The sequence below is a fragment of the Phoenix dactylifera genome, chromosome 9 (assembly GCF_051530095.1).
Source record: "Phoenix dactylifera cultivar Ajwa chromosome 9, Ajwa_hap1_PhDact_Kaust_v1.1, whole genome shotgun sequence".
Classification (NCBI taxonomy): domain Eukaryota; kingdom Viridiplantae; phylum Streptophyta; class Magnoliopsida; order Arecales; family Arecaceae; genus Phoenix; species Phoenix dactylifera.
Window position 1 is genome coordinate 27,559,613 of NC_143198.1, and position 21,397 is coordinate 27,581,009.

General features: G+C 37.1%; 1 protein-coding gene across 3 annotated transcripts; it reads right to left on the minus strand.

Annotated features, from left to right (window-relative positions):
- Positions 1-871: 871 nt before the first annotated feature.
- On the minus strand, positions 872-12,711 carry LOC103713207 (auxin response factor 15-like). Of its 3 annotated transcripts, none has more exons than XM_008800045.5 (12): positions 11,453-12,711; positions 11,252-11,308; positions 10,726-10,908; positions 10,477-10,561; positions 9,742-9,832; positions 9,496-9,660; positions 5,159-5,278; positions 5,005-5,080; positions 2,607-2,769; positions 1,658-2,505; positions 1,385-1,575; positions 872-1,282 (listed from the first exon to the last, which is right to left on the minus strand). In XM_008800045.5, the coding sequence occupies exons 1-12, from the start codon at positions 11,753-11,755 to the stop codon at positions 1,123-1,125; spliced, it is 2,442 nt and encodes an 813-aa protein (XP_008798267.3). In that variant the 5' UTR covers positions 11,756-12,711; the 3' UTR covers positions 872-1,122. The 3 variants fall into 3 exon arrangements, with proteins under 3 accessions (XP_008798267.3, XP_008798270.3, XP_008798266.3); XM_008800048.5 differs by having other exon boundaries at positions 1,378-1,575; positions 11,453-12,649; XM_008800044.5 differs by having other exon boundaries at positions 1,385-1,584; positions 11,453-12,538.
- Positions 12,712-21,397: the final 8,686 nt, after the last annotated feature.

Consider the following 21,397-nt stretch of genomic DNA (forward strand, 5'->3'; position numbering starts at 1 on the left):
TCCTGTGGTGCTACTTTGCTGCTCTCCATTTATTATTATTATTATTATTTAATTTTTTATGTATTTTTTTTTTTTACGTAGACTGTTCCCTGCCTCCATTACACCTCGCTCCACAACTACTACCGAAAAAAGAACTTCTTACTATAGCTATATTTTGGAGTGCTTTTATCTTAATGGGGTATGACATCAGAGGCTTGGGGAGTAACATTTCGGTGCGGGTAATTTATCATATGTAGTGTTTTTATTCATGCCAAGTCCTTTTCTCGTAGTGCTGGTAATTTGGGGGAAGAAGTTCGCCACCCAAATTGCAAGCTTTCTGTTTAGCTGAGATGGTGTCGACTTAGAGACACACCTTATGATTCTCCTGATTAGTAAATTGGTCAGGCCAAACCTCGTCTTCTTAAAGACCTAAACTCAACCTCATCCTCTCGTTCGTAACATCTCAAGTGTGTAATTGAACCATGTTGCTCTTCATCACTCAAAGAAAAAAACGCTTTCCTACTGAGAAAGAAAAAAAAAAAAATGCTGCGTTCCGCTAGCCCTGCTACTCTTCGCATAAGCAGATATCATCCATCATGGCCGTGCTTGTCAAAGAGAGAGGCTACAGTGGCTAAACCTTTGGTCTGGCCCCACCCTTCTCGCCAACCTGATTTGCCAAAACCTAAAATAGTGCATCAATATGTGCATTTGTAAAAGTGCCAGTAGCCATTCTTATTGCCACAACGCTCTTAAACCATCTCGCCCTGATACGAGGAATTCAGACATGCATATATATTACATTTAACATTTAACACGGTGACTCAATTGGAATTCGGACCACCCTGATCAGAAACAAGCATCCTGCACAAGAAATGTGGGTAAGGCAGCAAAATGCACGGGCAAAACTTGCAGGCCTGGGAAGCTGTTACCATTAGAGTTCAGAATACTGTCAAGACAGAACACCAATACTGCAACAAACCCTTACAACAGATACTGGATAGTAGAATTTCTTCTTAAGCTATTTAGACAAATTTAGCAACAAGAGCAGAGAAGAGAAAAGATGGATGCCAAGACAAGCCTAACAGATACAATAATTTGGTTCGACTTCTAACTCTAACGATAGTTTCAGGCCCACAGTTTCTTTTACGTTGACACTGAGGATTTACTGGATCCCAAGGAAAACCTGGTAACGTCGAAGGGAAAAGATGGCCCATCTGAGTAACCATGGGCTTCTTCACCACATGCCATCATTTCCTCGTAGTTTGTGCATATCAATATTTTTGAAGCAATTTTGCAAAATTCCCTGCATAGAAATGAAAATGCTTGCTTCAGTGTCTGGCCGCAGCAGCAGTACAGCAAATGTATAATAGTACAGATGATAGAGAGGCAGGAGCTAACACTCAACTGCCAGGGATCATCACCAACTAGCATCATATCATCTTCATCATCAGTATAGACAACATTCCACTTTCTATGTGGGTCATTTAACAGCCCTTTCATATCAAACAATTGTTCGAGCTCGCAAATCAGTTCATCATATCCATCAAGCTTTGAGAGATCAACAACCCTGACTACAACACTCCCTTGCTTGTGAACCTGCAGCATCTATCCTGACATAAAGAAAAAGGCAAGGATTTTCCTAGAAGGGCGCTGCAGACAGGGCATAAAGAGTACTTACAGTAGTGCAGCTGCGCCTAAGGCGTTTGGCAGGTCTTTGAGGCTTTGAAGTCGGGAAATTGGTTTCGGAATTTCTCTCAGTTCTATCCACTTCATTTGTCAAAGGAATCCTCTCAGTCAAGGGAAAACCAAAAAGCTTGCAAACACTGCTGCTAATTTTTTTGTCATTTTTCAACTCTGGCTTAGAAGCATGGACTCTTCCTGCTTTGTGGTGTTCATTGATTACTTCACCCCCTACATAACGGGGCCAACAATGTAAGGATGTCTCTTTTCTGCTCAATACTCCATCATCCTTTCTCCTCTGATTCATGTCGAACACTGACTGAGAGCATGGAGGCTTAAAACTTGCTTGTTGAAACATTAACACAGAAGATGGAGATGATGCTTGAACCGACAGCCCCAATGATTGTAGAAGAGTACATCCCTGGCTAGGTGCAGGACATCTGTTTCCAGCACCAGATAGATGCGCAGCATCAATTGAGCCGAACTGACCATTTCTTGAATGAATATTAACTATTCCTCCATGGTATGGCGGATTTTCTGGAACTAATTCTTGACCTTGCAAGACCCTTTGGAATCTACTAGATTCACTAAAGCCTATGCACTTGTAGGGGAAATCAGAATTCCCAACTGGAACTCTGACCCCACTTCTTGGACCACCTGACATGCGGCTATTCGCATTGGTGGTGGATCTCCTCGTATCAAAGTATTGATGATTTCTTGCCTCAGTTTCCTGAGAAATTGTTACATCAATACCATCATAAGGAGTTTTGAAACCCATAAATTCTTGACCTTGCAAGACCCTGTGGAACCTTGCAAATTCCCCCAAGTCTGGACACCCATTTCCATCTGCATAAAAAAAAAATGCAAATAGAATGATATAGGATAAATAATGAAAGAAAGAAGAGGCCACCAATTGTAAATGAGCATTTGCCACAACAAAGACCTACTCGGAACTGCAAAATCCGGATCGACCGTGGGAAGGGAGACTTTGGTTCTCTTGGAACCCGGTGCCAACAGACTATTATGGCCCGAAATTGAATTGGTTGGCTCAATCTCCCATGGAGACACCCGATTCTGACGACCAGTATCGACATCATCATCCCACCTCACCTGTAAGAAAGTGTAAATCATATTTAAACCTGCATGTTAAAAGTGGAAAAGCTGGGCAGATGGTAGTGAAGTTTTAAGACATTAAACATTTCGTAAACACGCAAATACTAGAGAAGTCATGAGTACAAGAGAAAAAATCCAATGAGAGATGATTGATGATGCAAACTTTCAAGAAACCACCATAATATGGATATGTAGTAACAGATCAAAGGTTATCTGGAAAAATTTACTGCTAATATATGATAAATTAAGGTTTGCTTGAAAGATCTATTGTTTAATATATGATGATCCTGCATCATTGAACAGTAAACAATGCATGATGCATAGGTAAGCATAACAGGCAATAGACAGGAGATATCAATTGGTTTCAGTTCTCAAATTAAAAATTATAAAAAAAAAGGAGAGTATCTTATAAATCACTTACTGCTACAGTTTATTTTATAACCAGCAACGATGCCAGGAGAAATGAAGAGTGAAGAAACAATGTCAAGGGAGACCATCAAACATCACAAGTCTAAGGCAAGGACTCAACAGATTCAGGTGGTCAGGGCTTACAGATAAAATCATGTTGAACAGGGATAACTGATAGTTAAATGGTGCCAAACAAAAACTTTTAGTATATTCCAACTAATATAGCAATATTGTCATTAACTAATGATGACATATTTGCTTGCAAAAAAACTTAAAAGGATTATATGTTTATTGTAGGTATTTGACATTTCTTATCACATTCCGAAAGTCTAAAGAATGTGGGGTTTTAATTAAAATAAGCATATAAAACAGGATTCTAACATCCTCTGTCAAGAGTCGTTGAGATTTTAAGAGATCACATAATTCTAGAAATCTTATAGCTTTTTTTATGTTGAGAAGAAAACTTATAGCTAAGTAACGTTTTTCAAATTTATTTTTCTCTTAATTTTTGGATTGAACATAAAGGCAATTTTTTTGAGTAGGTTTTGATGATCTAATTTGAGCAAGATTAGTGCCTAAGATCCTTATTTCATATAAACTTGCATGAAGAAATATTTAATGTAACCAGTATTTAGCGTAGGTTCATTGTATTACAATATAGAGCCTAGTACCCGGAATGATGTTAGGGTAACACCCTCACTTTAAGAGCTTGCCATAATTTTGAACCCATAGGTCCCATACCCGCTTCTTAAAAACTTCTTTACTAAAAATGTTTCTAAAGTATCCGCTTCCCCGCATCTGCTCCCACACTTGCTCCCAATTCTGACAACCAAAATATGGAGCTCCATGAGAATCCAAAAAGTTATTGTCTTGGGTAACGTATTAAGAAGAGGTTAAAATTTTCGGAAAAAGGGAATGGTTCAATAAACTACTAGGTTTCTTCGTTGTTGGAGAAAACATCAAGTTAATGAGGTGTCAAGCCAAGTTAGTGAGATGCAGAAAAAGAAGAAAAAAAAAACTCGCAGTTGAGGGTGAGATGCCATCATTTCCTTGACTGAAGCACTGAAGCTGATGATATACGATATACTGAACTTAATTGAAGTATTGTTGTCTGGCTCTTTTATCTTTACTTTTTAAATTCACATTACAGTAAAAGGAATACTCATTTTACTTCAAGAAACCAATAACCAGAAAACACAAAATTTGATCAGTCTGTCAATTTAGGAATGAAATTTCAGATTTTTTTATACAATTCCTTATAAAAATATTGTTACAGATTAAAATTATCGATAACCATGTCTAACAACAGAAATCTAAAAATAGGTAAGAGAAAATAATCTAATATCGCATCTCTGTTTTCCAATACTGGTAGATGGTATATCTATGGACTGAATATGTATTACGCACCAGTCTTCAGTTTACATTGCAATATCTACTTGGAAGTCTGTGCGCATATTATTGTTCACAATAAAGAACTACTCGTATCATCAGGAAAAATGAAAGCAAAATGGAGGGAAAAGGTACAACTCAAATATGATAAACAATTCAATAAAAGGGTGGCAAGAACATTCTAAAATGAGTGCAAATGGTGGAAAAATACAACCTGGACAATTGTCATTAACACATTATCATAAATTGTTTAGTTGTGTACAGCAAGAAATGAAGGAAAATTTTAGCAAGGTATAAGAGGAAGTAGATCAACAGTTTAAGGTGTCAGTTGATGGGAAAAGAAAGATAGAAGGTCCATGCTAGCTCAGCATGCAATCTCCCCAAATTCAAAGAAAGCCTTCGCTTTGTAAATTATCAACAAGCATAAAAGCTTACCAACAGACATCTCCATTTTGAACCAGGCCATCTTACAGGGTCCAAGTCACCAATCCCAGTTATCAACCCTGTGTGCCTAAAAAGGAGAGAAAATCTAAAAAATGCTAATTTTGACTCCAGAATTTACAAGCTTTATAATTAGGATGCACCATACCTTCTCTCAGCTGCATCTTCACTTTCATATCGCATCTTGAACCTCATTCCAATTGCAAACGGATGGCTGAAGCTCTTTGCAAACTTCCAATATGGTACTATAAATTCTGATGGGCTTGCCCTGCAAGTCAAATATGAAATTCAGAGGTCCATGTTTAACTAGACATGACATGATATACTCATTGTTCTCTCACATTAGGCATCTAACAAATATTCTCTATATAAAATGTAGACAGTGGTTAGCTAAAGATAATAGACAAAGTAATAATATACTAATGTCAGTATAAGGTCAGACGAAATGTAACTAAGAATTACTACGATTATGTAAAATAGGAAAAAAGTGCATTACCGGTGTATATATAGATAAGAGTAGCTGCCAAACTACCGGAACAAAGATGCAATACAAATCGTATGATTAAACATGACAGCTATTATGTGAGATTAAATTTGTCTTTACTCTCATCAAATGATAACAATTTCTGTATTTTCATGAATCATCAAACACAATAATGTGCATCAGATTCTAACTCATATTAGTAACACCAGTTTTCCCGACACAAATCAACTGAGTACCATCCGTAAAGAAAGCACCAAAGAAACACTGTGAATGAAGCTAGATATCTATTTCAGACAAGCATATTAACGTTGAAAGGATCAAGATAAATATTCAAAGGTAAATATTAAAAGATTGTCGGAAATTAGTTTGAGCCAATAACTGGTATCCGTTTTGAAGTCTCAAAGGGTTCTTTTGGATTTGATCACACCAGAAGAGAGCACATGCAGCCTAAAATAGACACAAAGAATAAGCTTAGTCTCGCAAATCTTAGGCTCAATTTATGCAACTGTCTTATCCTTTACTTGTACAAGCTTAGATCATCTGAATTAAAGAAAAAATCAGATTGACTTTTTTATGAAAAATGTTCTACATGCAACTATAAAATTTCTAGTTCGTCCAATTGGGTAATATGGTTATATAGAACAAGAGGTTGGTTTATAACATGACCAAATCAAAATTCTACAAATATTCTAGATTTGAAGCATAGGAAAAATTCAAACAATTTAAGAAAGAATTATACAAACATTTTATTTGACCGAGATACAGTTTCATAGTGTTACTTGAACACTTATAACCACCTTGGAAAATCTGATACAGTTAAACACTTTACATATGTATCAGATTCTTGGACTGTGGACATCCAAGAATAATAAAGTCAGATTCTTCCAATACCAAGTCTGATGCAGCTCTCACACAAATATCATGATAATTAAAAGTGGGCCTTAGTTGTTCTTGGAGTTTGTGTTATAGAAGCAACAAAAATTTTGTGACATGTCATATAATATCTGTATTTGAGTTAGGTTTGGAATTCCAGATAGGCACGTATTTCGATGATAACAGTAGCAAATAATCAATCTCTAAATACATGATTTATACTGTTGATCATTTTTATATGACATAAATAAGTCTTGCCTTTAATATTTTCTATTCTACAAAATTAAATAACTAAATATCCAATTTAATCAAAATTATTCTCCTACAAATCCCCATATCTTTAATTTTTTCTCCTGATGGTACATAATTATGTATCTGAATCCAACCCTCATGCTTGTGGCTATACGATGCTGATTGCATGTTTCCAAAGGTATAACGACGGCTCCATGTTAATTTTATTGAGCTTGACAATTTCTGTTGATCTAAAGAATACATAAATTAATAACTCAATCATGAATTGTTGGATGTGGATCTGCTACACACCGCAAATACATAGTTCAGCTATGGCCTTGTTTTAACCATTGGACAAATCACATAGCTGTATGAATGTTACTAATAAGTTATATGATGAGTATACCCCACAATGTATCTGAGAAGGCATGTTTCCTTCCTTTCGATCAGCTTAATAGAAAACAACGAAAAAACTTGTAGAATAAAATAGCATCTTTAAAGATCGAAGCAAATATATCACATAGTATGACTTAGCTGTATTTCACTATTAATCTTCAATAGTCATGATACTTTTTCCTTTAAAAATTTTAAATCAGTGCATTGCAAGGATAAGTCTGGCACTTAATATGACTCTTGGGGAAACAACTGTAGTAAAAGTCCATGAACAATGCCAGTCATAAAAAGTCACTGACCTCATGCAAAGAAGCAGAGTGATACCTTTCCTCAGAAATTGATCATACTCCTTATGACCCTTCCGTATCCAAAACATATCACTGAGTTCCATTGTAGGTAATTCCATATATACAGGGGCACATATAGCTTGCTTTAGGATGGAAAAGAAACAAGCGAACAACTTTGTCATAAATGAGAAAAGAATGATGAGATTTTGTTTACTTCCCAAGGTTAAATCATATATTTTAGAATCCCTTATAACTAACCATCTGTCAAGTAAAATGGTGAAAATTAGGTTAAATCATGGACGGAGCCAGGGGGTGGAGCCATTCTTAAAAATCTCATATAACTAAGAATAGATGCTGTGACAATTTGGCAATCACCATCCCTGAACCAGAAACTATGGATTTCTCCTGGGGATTTGATTTATATATGAAGACATTGCTTACTCTTTTTAGATAAAAATAAATGCTATGTCTATCCTCAATCTTAGCCATCCATACTTGGATAGATAAGCAAGATTATAAGGAGCATTTAAGGGGGTTTTCCTTCCCTGGTACTCCACTTACCAGAGATCATAAAGACTCCAAATCCTCAACTCTCAAACAATGCATATGAACCATTTCTTATATAGAACCAAAAAATTAAGCACGATTAGGTTTACTATGTAAGAAAGTCCTATGAGGAGGAGGAGCAGAGTCCTCAACACCCCAAAAGCCTTCATATTTGCCTAATGTAACTTTTTCTTGTTTGTTACTAATTCCTTCTTGATTTTCTATCACATGAAAGAGAAGAAGGAAGAGTACTTAGAGCAGGAAGCTTCTGGTTTTCCATGCCATCTTTTCTCTTTTTCTGGGTTTTACTGATGTAATATCTTACTAGTCAATCTGGAATTTGTAGTGTACAAAATGAACTTGGGGAGGAGTAATATGAGGAAAGAAAGAGGCTATTCCACTTATCCAATCACTTACTTATGCCTTTTTTTAGTTGTGCTAATCTATTGCTTCCTATAGCGCATATATTTTATTTTCAGTTTTAGAACTTAGGATATTTAAAATCAAAATTGTTTGCAATATCAGAAACTATAGAAAGCACCGATTAATCCATATATAGCACTATCATGAAATATTAGTTTATATGTTTGAAACCATAAATGGCTATCTGATAATCAACAAGAACTTGACACTATTTGTGCCTTCAGATCCAATGTCATTCGTCAAAACCTTTCAAGGTCATCCCTCGGATCATCAAAACATCTCCAGGATTTCATAGTCTGCTGAATATTGCAAAAAATGACCAACTTCCTGAATGCTCAGCCATGCACACTTCCGGGGTGCAGTCATTTTAAATATGTCCTCCATTTGACTGGATTTGATGCTCGCCTTGTTTGATCTGATTGTGTAAGATCCAACTCCCTCCAATTGGACATTTTCTTTATATCCCGTAGCATAGCTTAGGAATTTTTCGTTATGTTATATGAGGCATATCATCTATGAACATAGGCTAGCTGATCATGTATAGTAACTAATATTATTAGTGGGGATTTTGGCACATTGTAAGCATGGAAATGCATAAATATGCTTGTGACATTGACCCCTTACTTGGAACCCATACATTATGGAGAATTTCTATAAATGCTTCTTGAGCTGAGAGTATCAACAAGCATAAAATAACATAAATCTCGATGCAAAGCAAATATCTAGAGGCTGATCTTGTTCGAGTGCAGTCCAACAAACTGGTACTATAAGAATAATCATATGTAAAGAGCCTAAACCAACCTCAAATTTAAAAATAATTTTAGCAAAAGAAATCAGCAGAATAGATTTTATTACCATTTTCCTGCAACAGTTTCTTAATGTCAATCCACAAATTACATTCCATAACCATAGGCAAACATTTTTACATCTAACAACTCAGGCAAGATATTGTGATTTCAATATCGAACAATAAAACATTGAAGATATTTTGTCCCATCTATGTAAAGAAAAAAAATAATAGAGGAAGACTAGAATTGTTGGTTTTGTATTAGATTGATATTACTAATGACAGTTACACAGTCTGAGAACATTTGCATCTCACACAACTAAAATCTACGGTCATGTGCCTCAGAAAAACAGCAGCAATGAATGAACATAAAAATACATTTAATTAGTTGCTTAAATTCATAATACTATGGTTATTATTATATGTATATATATGCATATCACAATTCTCTGCTAACACACCTTGGGTTATAATAGATATGGAATACACTTTTTGTGGAGACAACATTGGCCACGGCAGCCTGTTTGCCAAGATCCAAGCTCTGGCTCCAAGGTGCTGAAAAAGGAGTACCATTCTTAAGTTGAGCTGCTCTCCTGATTCCGAGTCTGAGCTCCCCATCATTGCCACTACATAAAGAAAGAGAAGCTCATTCATAGAAAGGTTCTTCACATGTCCGTATGTCACTTCACCATGATTTATATGCATACCGAAGAAAAAGCACTGCATCCCCTGAGACAAGCTTCTTTTTATTGACAAATGCACTCCATCCTGTGGTAAGAAGATGCCTGCGTGGTTGACCTATTAAGCAGCCAAGTCAAATATTTGTCAGTGCAAGATACAATCATAAATCTTATGATCAATAATATAATGAGGATTTAAGAAATTTAAACCATGTTAGTCATTAGCCTATATTTTAAGATCATCTGACAAAATAATGAGGAATAACCATAAAGGTTTCAAAAAGAGATCCATTGGAATTTAATAAATCAATAGAATCTTGTAGCCATTTAAACAAATAACCCATATTTGAAAGAATTAATGCCTAAAACATAGCAGCATAGACTATTTTCACTATATCAGTCATCATTACTAAAACTTAATTTTGCCACACAGGCATTTCAAGAAGCCTATATTGGCATTTAAGCATTCCACAACTTAAAAAACTTGAATAAAGCTATATAAGTTCAATAGAACTTTTTTGAAAGATTATTTCTATTTGCTTAACAGACAATTATGTTGCCAAAGTTGAGCATCCTCACTTCTGCAAAACAGTCCGTATATAAAAGATGTCAGTCTTGAATCCATAATTGCAGCCAAAGTAGCCAAAAGATTAAAAGTGCGAAAATAATATGAAAACAGGCAACTTTTCACAGAATGTAGTGTATTGATTGCAAAATACAGAAGGACTAAGAGGTTTTCATTATCCTGAACAAACTACATACCTCTGTAAATATGTCGAAACCTCCATTCAACACCATGCAAATCTTTTGCAATAAGTTCTTGTGAAGGCCTCTGCTGCTTATAATCCTAATTCGAAAGAAAATAGAAACATCAATAAGATCATAAGCAAGCCCTTTTTTTAAAGTCGAGCAGAACTAAGAATTTCAGAAATCCACAATCAGACAAAGCCAGGCACCCAGAGTTCCGACTCCTTGAAAAGAATAGCAAAAGATTTGGAATGCTCCATTTACCAGAGGAGGGAAACAGTCCTCAGCAGCTCGGCGAGGCACAGAGAATCCTCCATGAGTGCTTGTGTCGGAGGCTGTGAGCGTCTTGCAGAACATATGAGGCATCGAAGACCTATGAAGACCATCAACATCTTCCACTTCCCCATCTCCTTCAACTTCGCCCTCCCGCAGTTGCCGCTCGACCTCCTAAGAAACAAAGGCACAACCAGAGTCCAAAAAAGAAACAAAGGAGCCTCTTTTTCTAAAAGAAAAAAATTGCATATTGCCGACAAAATCCATGGAACTTTTAATTTCCAAGAACATGAGCAAAAATAAATCCGTTTGCAGACTCGTTTCTGCGTCATGTACACTTGAACTGCAAATGGCTCAAAGTACGAGGCTTTAAAGTGTCTTTTGTTCTTGTTTTTAAAAATATTAGGAATTTGTAAGAAATTGGGGAAAACTATATTCTACTTGATCCTAAGCTTCCCGTGTAAATGAACTAACATTCCCATAAATTTAGTAAAGCTGGGAGAAACAAAACCCTAACCTCACTTTCGGCAACCAGAGAGAGCTGCGCATAAACTTCGTCTGTAGCTGCATCAGCCTACAGGAAAATAAAAATAAAAAACGAGGTAGCCCAAAAAAAAATCCCACATTCCACAAACAACTCTTAAAAATCACCAAACCTTAAAAAAAAAAAAAATTGAGGAAAAGAAAGAATAATAGAGAATTGAGAAAAAGAACGAACATGGAGCTTGACGTCGATGACGCGGCAGAAGATGTGAGGCGGCAAGTCGTATCGGAAGAGTCCGCCGCCGGCGTCCCCCAGGTGCTCAAGATGCCCTTGCGGCAGGTACACCACCACGCTCCCCTTCCTCGGCAGATATATCAGCGGCCCCGCGCAGGCGTGCCACAGCTCCAGGCACAGTGCCTCCGCTCCGGCCGCCGCCGGCGAAGGGCGGCGCTGCGCCTGGCTCGGGACCTGTGGAGCGGCCGGTAGCTCCGCCTCCTCCTCCTCCTCCTCCTCAACCGTGTTGAGATCGATCCCCATCGTCCCTGAACCCAAGAACCAAAGCAGAGGGAGCGAAGAAAACTAACGAGCAACAGAAACTAGGGCCAGGGGTAGGGCTAGGGGGTGGAGCAGGAGCATGGCAAGGGTGGAATGATGCATGGCGGTGGTGGCCATGAGAAGAGAAGAGGAAGATACGTTTTAAAAGCTTTTTTAAGGAAAAGGAAAAGGAAAGGCCAGCGTGAGAGGCGGGAGACCAGGCGAGCAGCAGCACAGTGGATATTGGATACGGCGGAGAGATCGAGGGCGAATGGTTAAAGATTCAAAGATTCAAGCTTTTCCCTTCCCTTCTCTTCCCCTTGGGGTCTCCTCTGCATCAGCTTCAGCTTCAGCTTCAGCTTCAGCTTCAGCTTTGCTAAAAAGCAGCGGGTCAAAAGCGACCCGCTAACCATGCACTTCCGTACTCTCTCATTAACTTCTCGTCTTTTTCTCACTCTTTAGTTAAATATTTTAAGCTGAATCTAATCTCTCACTCTCTCTCTCTCCTTTCATCGCTGCTGATGTTGCCGAGTTTTGTCTGATCTGGTTGTCGCTGTTGGCGCTGCACCGCTGCTGCGGCACAGCAGATCAATAGGAAAGAAATGGCAGCGAAGATGAGAGAGATGGGAGAAGGGAGGGGAATAGAGTTCGCTTTCTCCTCGCTTTTATCGGCGGGGCCTGAAACCGGGCTGCGACCTGCAGCGGTTGCTGTTGCGGGGCAGTGGAGCAGCGGCGGCAGCAGCTGCTTCCGGGGGAAGCGCTTTTATTTTTCGGGTTCCTGCCTTTGGGTTGTTTTAAGCCCTGGCCTGCTTATTTAATGCAGCATCAGAGGGACAGGACGTAGAGCCCTTCTGCTTTCCCGGGTGCCGTGCATTATTGGAAGCTGCTTCCTTTCCCAGCTTTAGGAATGGGGTTGGAGGGGGTTAAAAAGCCCGCGCTGCAGACGTGGGCGCGGTTTCGATCACAGGTTTTGTTTTGGGGGGCTATGACAACGCAATCTGTGGACTCCCATGGCCTGGAATCGGCACGTACAATGCACACGAGGGAAAAGAGCTTAGTGAGGGGGAAAAAGAAAAAAAAAAAAGAAGGAAAGGGGTTTAGTTCATAAAAGTGAGGTTAAAAGCTGGGTGTTTTGATCGTATGCCTCATGTGCTGATGGGCACATGTTTGGAGTTAGGGGAACGAGTTGCAGGGTTGTAATAGGACATAGAAGGGTATGGTTGAGAAATAGTCACAAGTTTTAGAAAATGTCCATGTCATTTCCCGGAGGAGTAATGTCTTTTTTTTGTTTTTAATAGAGAGAGCAATAAGCCCCTTTCGTGAGTTCACTTCTGGTTAGAATTTGATAGCATGTTTAGATGATGCTGCTGCTAAGAATCGGCAGGAGAAATGCTGGAGGGCTCGGTAGAGAGCTGCTTAAATCGAGGCTATGATTTGGAGTGAAAGGTTGTGTCCAGAATTTTGATCCGCGATCTTTCTACGACCTAAAACAGTAAAGATGAAGAAGTCCATTTACGAAAGTGCGTCCGACAAAACTCTCTGATACCCAAGTCACGATGACACTTAGGAAACAACAGAGGCGGTTCTTGGTAGTTCGAGTGTCGCCTTGATTTAAACATCGGATGGAGCATCAAAAAACCTCTTTTGTTCTATGCATGTTATTCTGATTTAAGCATCGGAGAGTTTCTAGTCGGACATACTCCGACAAGTGGATCGGAGCCTTCCACTCGAAATCATAGCCTCACACGACCCAAACAGCTCTTCGCCGAGCCCTCTAACATCCCTTCCACTCGGCATCTAGGTCAGGCTGGCTCTCGGCTGCAGCACATGACAACAAACACTTCAAGCATTACGTGTGGTTATATTTATTTTTGTTGAATATTTAGGCTATAACGATTTGGTTTGGTCTCATCGAGTAAGAAATCTTGCAGATTGGAATTCTTCTTCTTCAGAGAAAAAAACGTGATAACTTCTTTCTTTTCCCTTCCTTGAAAATATCTTTCTTTTCTGTTTATGTAGATTTATTAGTGTCCTCATATTATCAGCGAGACTTCGATTTGGCATTCGGAAGCGCTTTCTTTGCTGCTTTTACTGGAATTGGCTGTGTAATCATTTCTCCTATTAAAGGTTATATTTTAGCATGATTGTTATATGTAACAATTTTGATATTATTTATAATAACTTAAATAAACGTCACCGAGTTACGTGCACCTCACCAAGCTTGCAAGAACCTAGAAAAGTTTCAACCATTCAATGCAACACAAGAATTAAAAAGAAAAAGGATTAAAGCTTGTGAAAGGATAAAGTTTTTTTTTTTTTTTTGCTAAAATGAAAGAATAAAGTTTAAAATGGATGAAAAGCATGGAAAGACAAATTTTGATGGAATCTTTTCACCCAGACACGAACAAACTGGTGTTTGGCATATTCAAACTATGTGATGCAAAGATTGATACCTTCCGATCTGATGGTCTTCCCCATCAAAAAACAAACAAATTGATGGCATCAATTTGCTTCCACTTTACAGGAAGACAAATCAAATGCAGATGGGGTACATGTGAGATGTTTGCAAGGAATTAGATACAGAGCATCATTTAAATATGTTTCATATTCTTAGTTAAGCTATTGCAAATTTCATAGCTTTTATTATTAAAAAGAATTAATATGCAATCTAGAAAGGGTTAGATTCTTGAAAAGAACATATCATGCACTCCCAGTAGCTCTCCCTTCTTTTCATAGCATACATATAATTTCTTGTGCTAATGACTTATATGATGATTATTTAGTGATTGTGTCATATCAAAATGCTTGATTATAGTATGATGAGATTAAAGATCACGGGCGAAGTACCACTCCAGAGCAGCTAATTAATCAATTAAAACTCACTTAAGGATTAGTTGGTTAGGCAATTGCTTTTTCTCCCTTCTGAAACATGTTGTAAGTGATGATATATTTAGTAGAAAAGCGGAAAATGTAGCTAAGTAGAGTGATTAAAATTCATTCAAGAGGCAGATAATTACACTCCCAGATTAAGTAAATAAAATTCTAACTTCCTGACTAATTTAAATGCTATGGCACCGTGATATTTTTCCACCCTTGAAATGATTTTTTTAATATCATTATTAGATATTATTAAACAAGGACGCATTCTTTTAAGAGTTTCCCATGCAGGTTAGGACAATGTGATATAGATTAGATGTGAATTAGGGCAAGCCCCAATAGTCACGAGGCCACTTCTTAGCAACTAAAGTTTCATAGATTCGAATCTTGAGTGGTGAATCATCAAAAATCTGAACATAAATAATTATATTGCAGGTGGATTTCCCTTCCTTTCTCCTAAAAAAAAGATAATTTTATTATAGATGAAGAGAAGACACTATAAATTTAAACATGCGTAGCATAGTCCCATTTATAGCCACCAAGAAGTCTATCCATTTATTATTGCTTGGTTTGCTTATAAAATCTAGTGAAAATTATAATTATTTTTCACTTCGAGCATTCAATTTTTTCATTAGGTATTTATAAAATCTAGTTATTAGCACCACCCCATTTTAATTTGTGTGGTTCAAAATCTTTTTTAACCAAAGTTGCATTTAAACTACTGTGTTATAAATATGCCAGATATTCATCGCATTCTATTCTTTACAATTACTCGTTGGCTATATCAAGTTTCGAGTCCTCGATTTGACCTTTTGTTAACATTACGTACGTGAGACCATTTATCCACTCGATCCATGACATCCAAATACCATTATGTATAATTTGTACATGCCAAAAGAAAATCATATTGATAAAGTTATAACTTGCATGCTGTTTTGGATTTGAGTGATTCATGATCACACTTGTTGAACCAAAATTGAACGTATAGGAGTAAATCAACACAAACGAATTAATGATTTTATGAGAAGTGGCAATGCTGACCACCAACAATAACTCAATAAGCACATGTATGTGATAACTTATTTAAGATTTACACTATAGTCTGTTAGGGTTCTTTTACATGTGGGAAAGCATATGATGAAGAATGTATATAGGTGGTGGCCTTTTGAACTATTTCTAGAAATTGGTATGAAAGTAAATTTCGGATGATAATAACATACATGAAATTAATTTCATCATACATATTTTATAGTCATATCTTGTATCTAGAAAGGGACTATTGATTGGAGATATGCATGAATAATCGCAAAAAAAAGTTACTTACACTTTTACTGCTTCTATATATCGGGCAGAGTTACCATTTGTCCTTCAATTAATATATGCCAAATCTTGATCAAGTTTCTCTGCATGAATATAATGAGTACATTTCGACATGGATTCATCAAAACATAAAATGTCATGGAAGAGGGAAAGAAGGGTTGGAGCATAGGAGAGATTATAAGATACGTACATATTAGACCAATATACCACACAACAAAAAAAATCTTCAAAAAAAAAAAACAAGAAGAGAGTTTCTCCATCATGTATTGTTCTCTTATGATACATACTGAAATATTTTTTTTAATCAATCATTTATTCATATGGAAATCTAAACTAAGATCAACAATGTATATCAAGCTTTGCACCTTTTTTGTATGCAACCCATCTCTCTCTCTCGCGCGCGCGCGCGCGCATATATATATATATATATATATATATATATATATATATATATATATATATATATATATATATATATATATATAAGTTTAGAAACTCCTTCACCTATAATATTATATTTTTTAATTTCTTTTTGTTGAGAGAGATATAATTACTACAATTACCTTGGTACTATTATTACCTATATCCCAATATCTGAGATGCATCATCTATGATTTGACCTTAGCACCTCTGATTGCTAAGTTGTAGTGTATGACTACTAGGACAAGTCCCAATTCATATGGTACTACGTGAACTAATCACTTAATTCAAGAAACTGAAGCTAATTAGAGAAGAGATTCATAATATATCTCAAGCTTAGCACATTCAGCAATGCAAAGCACATTAAGAAAAATGCTCTGCTGGCCGATGCTTAAGATAGTAATTAGTATGCTAGTTTGCTTTAACTCGAGGAACAAGTGCATGCAATTGTAAGCAAAATTTTGTTGGATGATGCTCAAAATCGTATTTTCTAGCTATGATAGTTTATATCAGCCTAGTTTACGTGCATGCAATGGCAAACAAAACTCAAGGTGTTGACGCACGGCCTCTCATACTCGGGGTTCTCTCCTTACGAGGATCTAAACCAAGGTTTCTTTGAACTCCTCCATAGACCCCAAGAATAAAAGAAGCACGTAGCTGTCATCTCAAATGCCAATCAATGCCCTACTAAACTCTATTGAAGGAGGCTACGAGAAAAGAACTCCACCCCTAAACTCCAATTCTATATAAAAAATTCACACCAGCCTCGTTCTTCGGGCACTTCGTAGGCTTACCCAGCCAACTTACAATAAACCCCCGGATAAACCGGAGCACCACACATTCCCACCTTCACTCCTTTTCTACCTACTTTAATAAGCCTAAGGAAGCAAGCTATGGGTCCTTAAAGCAGACCCTAAAGGTCATATGCGACATCTCTCCTGATTCCATTTCTATCCCTATCTCTCCTTTCCATTTCAAGCTCCCTTCCTTCACCTTATCAAGATCGAAAATAATGTCTGGAACAATAACCAGCAAGCCATTATCCTGTTATAATCCCAACTGTTCGTTTAGCTAAAATATTATTTCAATGTTTACAGTTATGATAAATATCTGGCACCTCATTTCAAAGGCTTGCCTTTCAGAAAATTCAGGATTCAAATCCCAATTATCAGATTAAAAAACTGTTAAACTAGTCATTGTTTAGATCATCTGAAAACAATATATATCTGAACAAGCAGCAACTTTTTTATAACTAATATTATGAGGATGCTAATTAGCAATTTTGGGAGGAATATATTGTCTTTTTGAAATCATTGTAGCATTATTTTTAGAGAGGCCAACCAAGCTGCTACTGAATGACATCATATGTTTTATGATTTGCTGTTTTTTAATTTTTTTTTAGATATATCTACACTAGAACTGTATAATTCATCTGGTTTAGTATAAAAAAAAAAAAAAAAAATCATCTTGGCATCTAATATCCCCTCCCCAATTCCCCTCCTATCCCTATCTCTTTTTCCCACTGCAGACTGCCGTCCTCCTCCTGGACCCCTATGCCTCCTTCCAACCAATCAAAGCACCACCTACAGCGCCATTAATTTAACCAGAGAGAGAGAGAGAGAGAGAGAGGTCCATATATGTTGGGAAAATCCAACATCTACTTTCTCCTTTCCCACCATCTGCTTCCTCTTGCCATGCTCATAGCTGAGAGAGTTCTTTAGGCTTTCTCCAAGTACAAAGAAACTGAGCACGAGAAGTGGGAATTCTCTATTCTCTCTTGTAATTGCCACATTGATGGGAAGAAAAAAAAAATTGATCACAAGGGAAGATAGGGACCCACCACTAGCCAACTAGGCGGGCCATCCCTTGTGGTTGGCTGGGTCAGTTGTACACCAATGATTTAGTGTACTAGCAGGGCCATTTTGTTGGACAGAAATGGCAGGCAGGGTTCGTGTCGTGATCACAAAAAGTGGGTGCCACACCTAAGAACCCAACCGGACGGTGCACCCGTTTTCCCGTCCGCTTTGTTGGCTTTGTGCTTTATGTCCCCCTCTCCAGTGGAGACCGCACCTTTGGGGTGGACCCCTTGGGTGCAACTTTAGGGTTTAAAGTAGATATCTGGTCCTAGGTTTTACCCTAGAGTCTAACATTGGGGAGTTGGGTTGGGTTAAAGGCAATTCTAGGGCAAATGAAGCTCACAAATATCTTAGCTCAGCAATGGACACGATCTTAAGATTCTGACTTTCTTTACCCAAGCAGAGTATAGGCAAAGCTAGGTTAAATTTGAGTCGAGCATGATTGAAGTTGAGTTGGATGGGTTGGCTATTGTGAAGATTTGATTAAGGTTCATTATCGATTTGACCAGAAAACCTTTCATGCATGATTGAAGTTGAGTTGGATGGGTTTGGCTATTGTGAAGATTTGATTTAGGTTTAGAGTCGATTCGATTGGTAAACCTAAAGGAAGGATTAGTTTCGAATTTTGATGAAGCTCTACTATAAGAATTCAATTTGGGCTTTGATTGTGACATATCAACCAAACTATAATCTCAAACCCAACGATGAATTAACATTTTTTTTTTAATCAAGGCCCAATGCAAATAGGGTGCTTGTTGGCTTATCTTTTTCTTTTCTTTTGATGATGTAGCCTGTTGGCTTTTTTTGACGTAGAGTTTAGGTTAGTGCTGAGTTAACCTAAACCTCATCACAGTCCCGAGGCCTACCTTTCTTTAAAATTTAGATATGTTTGTTAGGTATTTTTTTCATTTGTGAATCAAATATAATTTATCATTCGTTAGTTCTCCCAAGAATAATCATTGTAGCAATCATCATTATCAAAAAGAAACTAGTCCAGGATTTTATTGAATAAACAAGGAGTATTATTTCCACTAGTATATAACTAAGATTTTGGATGCATGACAAATCAATTAAAATTTAAATTTAAAATTAAAAAAATATTTAATTACCAATCATTCAAAATAATTGTTATTTTAAGTCAAGCGTCATAAATTGCAGAATCAAAAAAAAAAAAAAATCAAGGATTAGATTAATTTTGCATATGATGGATTGGGATCATTAGGAAAGAAATTTGGCAATCCAGGATTGGACAGAATATGTTGGGCACAAAGTAGGACACTATTTAGCGGAGGAATTTAATTTAAGATATATTAAAAAATAAAAATTAAATATATTTTTAAGCTAAATATAAGTAATGCTAGGTACAATATTACTGAGCTTGAGTGGCTTTTTGCTCGAATGAAACAAGCACAACCAATAAGTGTGATTCTTTTTTTTTTTTTGCTACAACGGATAATTCATACAACATGTGTACGAATACATCCAATAAAGTCAAAAAAACAAAATATCACGGAGCTTCCGAGGCAGCTCCTCATCCCTTGTCCACATAGTACTACCGGCGTGGTTAGCCACATAGATGGCCACCAATCCGTAGCTCCATTGGCTTCTCTAAATACATGTTTAGCTAAGACAATACCTCCATGCTTCATCATCATCCAGATGTCACGAAGTAATGGACGGTCTCCGGCAGCGACCCTCAAATCTCCCTGGACCCAACTGATAACCGTGGTCGAGTCACCCTCCAACATGATTGACCTAGCTGATAGCACACTTTAAAGTTGCATGGTGCCTTGCAACCCTAATGTCAAATGCCAATTAAGTGAAGAAGTTGGAGGCGAGCCATCAAAAGGTGAAAGTTTCTCGAGTCCCATAACGGCGCCTTCGCTCCTAACGGAAAGGAGGATTCTCCACGAACCCCACGCCTTCGACTTTGCTCGGTACTAAGTTCCTCTAACTTAAAAGCGAAAGCTAAGGCGCCGCACCCCATCTTTTCATAAGCCATGTTAGGCTTTTGATGTCTCCTTTGTTAAATCCTTTACCAGTCATTTGTTAAGTGACAACTTCACTTTTAATTTTTTTCTCGTTTGGGAATAGGAGTCTTGTCAATGAGAAAAACAAGGGGAGATTTTGGTGTTAATGCGTTTTCCTTTTCAAGCATGCAAAGTGCGGCCGTTTCTGATTCTATTCTTTTAGTTGAGAATTGGTGATTTGGGTTGGTTAAGTAACAAAATAATGATGCGTTAATGGTCTAATCGATCATTAAGAAAATGTTTTAAAAGAAGATAGCTTTAATCTACTTTAGTGGTCTTCTTTGCACTCAAGGATAAATTGGATATTGTAAGAGTTGAGTCATGCTGCACTTTATTGTTGATAATCTTTGCTTTCTTTCTTTGTTTTTATGAACTCTAGTTGACACCCCCGAGGATACATAGCATAGGCACACGTAATCAGGCACTTAAGGTGGACACTTGTCGATTTGCAAGGAGATTAAGTCATTTGTATCATGTCAACTTGTTAATTATCATTATATGCTCGTTGCACTGTTTGGCTACTGTGCTTCAAACAAAAAAAACTATCACAAAGAGCAGCACAATACTTTCTACATATGCACATGTTTTCTAATCACAACTTTTTTTCTTTTTTTGGGTACAATGGTAGCTTACATGCGACGGGTGTGAGCTAATCACAATTGTTTCATAGAGAGAGCAAGATTTCATCACACTTGACTGGTTCTCCACTCAGATCCAATCAAATCTAAATTAAGTAATGAGGGTCTCATATTAATGATCCGAACAATTGAGTGTAATCTAATACTTCTAAATTATTTATACACTAAAAGTAGTGTAGATTAGAAGCTCTCAATCTATGCATCAAGTGGTCAAAAAATTATATTGTTCTGTATTATTTAAACTATCTATTTTTTTATTATTTGAATTTATACATTAGGAATCTTAGGATTACATGATTTTTGATATGTAAATAGTTTAGAAATAGTACATCATTTCCAACATCTCATTTCATCAATGTAGAATCCATCATCTGAGTTAGACTTGATTAAATTTCGAAGAAGATCCACTCGAATATATATATATATATGATATTTTCTGGCATGTATTAAAAGCATTCAAGTAGACTACATGAGTGGTATATTAGGAATCACCTTATTTATGTC

Bases quoted from the DNA above. Each gene is read 5' to 3' on its own strand.
- LOC103713207 (XM_008800044.5), bottom strand. From the start codon at position 11,755: ATGGGGATCGATCTCAACACGGTTGAGGAGGAGGAGGAGGAGGAGGCG. The intron at 5,081-5,158 runs GTATGGTGCATC...TCTCCTTTTTAG, and splicing joins GAAGATGCAGCTGAGAGAAG to GCACACAGGGTTGATAACTG. The intron at 2,506-2,606 runs GTAGGTCTTTGT...TTTTTTATGCAG, and splicing joins TCCGGATTTTGCAGTTCCGA to ATGGAAATGGGTGTCCAGAC.